Below are 6,704 nucleotides of genomic sequence, written 5' to 3' on the forward strand. Positions count from 1 at the left end.
AACCACCAGCCTTCTGGTTAGCAGTCAAGTGCCTTAGGCACTACACTACCAGAGCTCCCAATTGGAATGCAGGATGTATGAAGTACGAATCTAGGAAAGTTGGAAGTTGTAAAAAATGAAACGAAACACATAAAGATCAATATCCTAGGCATTATTGAGCTGACATGGACTGATATTGGCCATTTTGAATTAGATAACCATCATGTGGTCTACATGCCAGGAATGACAAATTAAAGAGGAATAGTGTCACAATCATCATCAAAAAGAACATTTCAAGATCTATCTTGAAGCAACACTGTTAGGGATAGGATGATATCCATACTCCTTCCAGGAAGACCAGTTAATATGACTATTATTCAAATTTATATACCAATCAGTAAAGCCAAAGATGAAGAAATTGAAGATTTTTAACAACTTCTGTAGTCTGAAATTAATCAAACATGCAATCAAGATGCACTGATAATTACTGGTGACTGGAATGCAAAAGTTGGAAACAAAGAAGAAGGATGAGAAGTAGGAAAATATGGCCTTGGCGATAGAAATGATGCTGGAGATCACATGACAGAATTTTTGCAAGACCAATGACCTATTCGTTGGAAATACCTGTTTTCAACAACATAAATGACCACCATACATATGGGCCTCACTATTTAAGAATCCTTCTTGTCTTGAGCCCACCAAACTCCTTATAGTGACTCCTAGGCCTGTACTGGGATCCTGAGGTAGTGCAAACAGTTAACAAGCTCAGCTGCTAATTCAAAGGCTGGAAGTTCAAGTCCACCCAGAGGTACCTTGGAAGAAAGTCCTGGCGATCTACACCCCAAAAAGCAGCCATTGAAAGCCCTGTGGAATACAGTTCCACTCTGACACATGGGATCGCCATGAGTTGGAATCAATGCAGTGGCAGCTGGTTAGACCTGTACTACCCCCACCACTCGCTCCTCTGCTGGCTGGCTCAGGGCAAATTTTTCATCAGAAAAGCCTCTACAATAATTCTGTTTTATTTTCTTCTTATGACACTTTTCACTTCCACGAAACCATTTATTTGTGCATTTACATGGTGACCCTCTTCTTCTCTGACTGGAAGGTCTCATTCATGGCTACAGCTTCATGGCCTAGAACAGAGCTCAGCACACAGGGTGCTCTCAATACACATTCAGGGAAGAAATGAGAGAAAAACCTTAAAAAATATACCTTACCTGCCGAAAACTGGGTTGAGAGTATTGGGAATATAGTGGTCTCGATCTTCAACGACTTTTTTGCCCAGAGTTATTTTTATATAAGGGTCACACTGCAGGGATAAAGAGATGGGATGTTATGTCACTATGGGGTGCAAGTTTAAGTCAGTTTCTGGGAAAGACCCGGATGTGCCTCCACACCCTCTCCCAGGTAGCTGCTGTGGCACCATGCACCTTTAGAGAGAGAGAGTGAGAAGGGCGGTGGTAGGGAGGAGTCCTGGCTTTCCCCATGACTGGCTCTATGACTTGGGCAAATCTCCAGGGTCACATCTGTAAAATGAGAAGGATGAAGCAGAGGATCTAAAGCCCCCTCAAGCTTTTTGATAAATCCTCATAGGGACAATCCTCCTGAACACAGGGTATTGATAGAATATCTTTCCCTGAGTGAGATAACAGATGCCCAGAAAGAAAGAACATGACAATTATTGTGGCTGATGTCTGTAATTATCTTGCTACAGGAGTAGGCCCCACACCCAAACTCTTACCAGGCCATTGTTGTCCTGGGGCTGGAGTGCTAAGCCTCGAACAATGTAAATCCTAACCGTGCATTCCTGTGGGACACTGTCAGGTAATTCCCGAAACTGCCTGGGTGGGGCCGGCACGCTGGGGTCATCCGACAGCGGATAGATTCTGAAGGAACCCTAAGAGAGAGACACACACGTATGTATTCACAGAGTCCCTGGTGAGCTGAGCAGAGGTTTCCTGGGCAGTCCTCAGGACACTCAGGGACAGCCACAGGAGTGGTGGGACTGGGTGAAGAAGGGCTACCTTTTGTGAAAGAAATAACATATATTGATTGTACTTTGCATATTTCCAGTAGGGAAAGTGAAATGATTATAAGGAAATTATTTAACACATTGTGGGAGAGAAAGGGGGTGAAACCAGGGAAGCCAAGCAATAAACCTGGCCAGAGATGGAGGTGGCCTGACCAGTTAAGTGGCAGAGATGGTGAAAAGGAGTGTGATTCTGTATATATTTTGAAGGTAGGAAGAAACTAATTTTTAAAACTCAGTAAAGTACTAAGGGTGATTTGCTGTTTTCTGCATCACTCCTTAAGTCCCCTTCTCATTCCCAGGCAAATTTCTGTTCCTTTAGGTTTTACCGACTCATAGCAAGCCCTCCTTGGGTTTCCAAGGCATATCACTGTGAAAGTAGATTGCCCAATCTTCCTTCTGAGGAGTGAGTGGCTGGTGGGTTTGAACTGCCAGCTTCTGGTTTGCAGTCAAATGCCTTAGGCACTATGCCACCAGAGCTCCCTCCTTTAATTGAAAGGCATCACTTTTTCCAGAAAAACCCTGACTGCCCCTGGGTTAAGGAGCCCTGGTGGTGCATGAATAAGCCAAATGGCTGCTAACCAGCTCCGTGGTTCAAACCCAACATTTTCTCCAAAGGAGGAAGATGGGGCAATCTACTTCTATAAAGATTTATAGCTTTGGAAACCCAGTGGGGGTTGCTATGAATTGGAATCCATTTGATGGCAGTGGGTTTGGTTTAGCCCCTGGATTGGGTGTGTCTACTTGGTGCTCTCATCTAGCTCTGCACTCACCCCACCCAGTTCTGACCGCTGCATCGCTGCATCGTCACCGTCACCGTCTGCTTGGGGTCTAGTCCTTCACTAGGACCTCTGGTAGCATAGTGCCTAAGGCATTTGACTGCTAACCAGAAGGCTGGTGGTTCAAACCCACCAGCCACTCCTCAGAAGGAAGGTTGCCCAATCTACTTCCATAGTGATATTGCCTTAGAAACCCAAGGAGGTGTCACTGTGAGTCGGATCCGACTCAACAGCAGTGCGTATTCCTTCACTAGATGATGAGCTTCTTTGTTCATCACTTGGTGATGGCATATAGTAGGGGCATGATACATGTTTCAGGCCAGCATGAGGGACGATGTGTTTTATCTCTAAACCTGCTTAAACACAGGGGTAAACATGAATGTTGTTAGATGCTGGCGAGTTGATTTTGACTCATAGCAACCAACCCCATGTGACAGAGGAGAACACCCCACAGGGTTTTCTAGGCTGTAGTCTTCATGGGAGTAGATTGCCAGATCTTTCTCCTGCAGAGTGGCTGAATGGGTTTGAACTGTGAACCTTTTGATTAGCAGCAGAGTGCTTAACCATTGTGCCACCAGGGCTCCTTACATGTGGGTCTTAGTTCCAGCTATGTTCATTCAGTAAAGCAGCATGAATTAAGCACCTCCCATGTGCCAGGTTTTGGAGACTCAGAAATGAAACTCAAGGAACCCCATCTGGCACAGGGGTGTTAAATAGTTTCACTCCTCCTCTTTGATTGTTTGGTTTGAGGCTGTAATGAGAAGGATCTTTAGACCACACATAAACCAAACCAAACTCATTGTCATCAAGTCAATTCCAACTCATAGCAATTCCCATTGGGTTTCTGAGGCTATAAATCTTTACAGAAGTAGACCACCCCATCTTCTTTTTGTGGAGCAGCTGGTGGGTTTGAACCACTGACCATTTTGTTAGCAGCCTGATGCCTTACCCACTATGCCACCAGAGCACATAGTGCATACATAATACTCTGACTGATTAGCAGCTCTGGCGGTGTAGTGCCTAAAGCACTTGACTGCTAACCAGAAGGCTGGTGGTTCAAACCCACCAGCTACTCCTCGGAAGGAAGACTAGGTAATCTACTTCCGTAGAGATACTGCCTTGGAAACCCAAGGAGGGGTCGCTATGAGTCAGAACTGACTCAACGGCAGTGAGTTTGGGTTTTTCTTTTTTTTTTTTTTTGGTTACAGGCAAGGGTTAGGACATATGGAGGGACAGGCAGACAGGTAAGCAGATACTCAGAATGTAAAAGATGCTTTAATAGTGGCATGAACCCAGACCTGTGGGAGCCTTGAGCAGGAGTGAGTCATTCTGCCCGTAGCCATCAGGGAACACTTCACAAAGAATGTGACATTTGAGCTGGCACTTAAAGAATGAAAAGGACTTTGTCAGACCACAAAGAGGAAAGGAAGGGCACCCAGGGAAGGAAGAAGAACTTGTCCCAAGGCTCTGAGTTGTAAGAGGGCAGGGTGTGTTTGGAGCTTGGGAGAGGTTCTCTCGGGCAGGAGGGTGGAGCATGTGAGGGCAGGGTGGCAGGAATGACAAGGAGCTTGTGAAAGTCTGGCTCCACCTTAGGAAGGAGTTGAGACTTGATCCTGTGGAAACCCAAAGGAAACATGACCTGATTTGGTTGCATAAAGGATGGACTAAAGTGAGGTGAGAAAGGTGACAAGGACAATCAACTGGGAAGTTGTTACAACAGTCCTACTGAAAGCCTGTGAGGGGACAGTGGAGAAGGAGAGGAGGCCCAAGATCAGGGAGAGGCTGAGTCACTAGGATTCATAACTGGTTAGCATGAGATATTGAGAATGCCTTTGAGTTTTCTGGCTTCCCATGACCCTTTTCCTTGTTACCACCTTCTAGCATCTGTCAGATGTCAAAGGACATAGCGCTACTGCAGAGAAGCCCCATCTGGTCCCTAGGTGAGACCATAACTCTTATAGTACTTGGACTTTTCTTTCATAGCATTTATCAGTTTGTTGTTTTATATTGGTGTGATTATTTGATTAGTAATTACTAGTGACTGATTCCACTATCCATCTGTCAGTTTATTGCACTGTGGTGACTGGCAGGTTGTTATGATACGAGAAACTATGCTACCAGTATTTCAAATACTGGCAGGGCCACCTATGGTGGACAGATTTCAGTGGCTTTCAGACTAAGACAGACTAGGAAGAAACTCTGGTGATCTACTTCAGAAAATCCAAAGAGAATATTGTCTGAGATAGTGCTGGAAACATACCAACGGTTCTGAGAATGGTGCAGGTCTGAGTATTATCTCATTCTGTTATTCATTAGGTCGTCATGAGTCAGAGCTGACTCAAGGGCAACTAATAACAAGTGACCACAAGCTCCAGGAGGGCAGGAACAGAGTGTTTTTCTTTCTAATCACATCTCCAGACTTAATGCAGGTCCTGGCCCATGGGCATTCAAAAAATATTTGTCCAATGAATTAATACAAGAAATGGATGAATGAATGGATAACACTGCCAACTGAGATTAGGAACAAGGGAAGTGGTGATGGTATGTGGGTGCAGGAAGTGAGTTTAGCTTGGGGCTTGTCAAGTCTGAAGTGTCCAGAAGACAATCAAAAGCAGACATGCAGGAAGCTGCTTTGGTTCCAATTAGCTCTGTAACTTTGGTAAGTTATTTGTTCTCATTAGGCCTTGTTTTTTTCATTTGTGAAATAAAGAAAGTAGCCTAGATGATTTGTGATCCATTATCAGCTGAAACATTCTATATTCTGTATTTCCCACCTCTTAAGTTCAGAGCTTCCTAACAAAGGCTTCCATGTTTGGAAATTGCTGTGGTTGGGTGCCATTGAACTGATTCTGATTTAGTGACTCCATACAATAGAGTAGAAGTGTCCTAGAGGGTTTTCTTAGCCGCAATCTTTACAAAAGCAGATAACCAGATTTTTCTCCCACAGAGCTGCTGGGTGAGTTTGAACCACCAACCTTTGGGTTAGCAGCCAAGATCTTAACTGTTGCACCACCAGGTCTCCTGGTTTGGAAATTGCCAATGACCAAACGTAAAAATGCAGAGCTTGAGGTTGTAAAAAAGCTGTTTTCTCCTTCCTTAGCACCAATGGGAAGACCTGGATGAAGATGGGTCTGCAGGTGATCTATGAGAGTGTTCCTTAGCCCTACTCATGGTGAGAGCTGACTATTTCAAACAAGACACTCTCAGTCTTCTGAAGGTGGTTGCCAGATATTCTTGGCTGACATATTTAATACCACCATCTACAGACTCATCAGTTTTATCCTTTTCTGATTAAACTCATTACTCATTGCCATCGAGTTGGAGCCCACTCACAGCAACCCCTCTTTGGGTTTCCGAGGCGGTATCACTATGGAAGTAGATTGCCCAACCTTCCTTCTGAGGAGTGGCTGGTGGGTTTGAACCACCAGCCTTCTGGTTAGCAGTCAAGTGCCTTAGGCACTATGCTACCAGAGCACCCTTCTGATTGAAGGTGAGGGGAGGGCCAACAAAACCTTGATAATCTACCTGAAAGACTTGGATGGCTTTTACTTTCAGTATACAAAGAAAATAAAGATTGACTCTTAAACAGGACAGACAGCACATTTTACTCACCTTAAACTCTCCCACCACAGAAGGATCATCATTCTCATCGAATTTGCCTCGGTACAGCTTGAAAGTATCTGAGAAGTCAGTGAGGCTTTCAAATTCTGGTACTTTCTCTAGTTCACAATCATATATCTGAAAACCATCAACAGATCATTAATTCCTCATAAATAAAAAGGTGGAGTCTGAAATAAAAAAGATTGACAACAGCAAATGTTCCTGAGGATGTGGATGGAGCAACTGGGACTCTCATATTGCCCTGAGAGTATAAAACGATACACCAAATTAGAAAAAAACAGTCTCGCAGTAAA

At 44.3% G+C, this 6,704-nt stretch overlaps 1 protein-coding gene across 1 annotated transcript in view; it reads right to left on the reverse strand.

Moving 5' to 3' along the window:
- The window catches only part of MYOF (myoferlin), a 179,860-nt gene that overhangs the window by 35,199 nt on the left and 137,957 nt on the right, over positions 1-6,704 (reverse strand). Inside the window, 3 exon segments of the mRNA XM_042782367.1 lie at positions 1,200-1,291; positions 1,724-1,879; positions 6,403-6,528. Coding sequence (XP_042638301.1) covers positions 1,200-1,291; positions 1,724-1,879; positions 6,403-6,528 — 374 coding nt within the window.

Source organism: Orycteropus afer, unplaced genomic scaffold (genome assembly GCF_000298275.1).
Source record: "Orycteropus afer afer isolate SDZICR_OR568_19922 unplaced genomic scaffold, OryAfe1.0 scaffold00293, whole genome shotgun sequence".
Lineage (NCBI taxonomy): Eukaryota > Metazoa > Chordata > Mammalia > Tubulidentata > Orycteropodidae > Orycteropus > Orycteropus afer.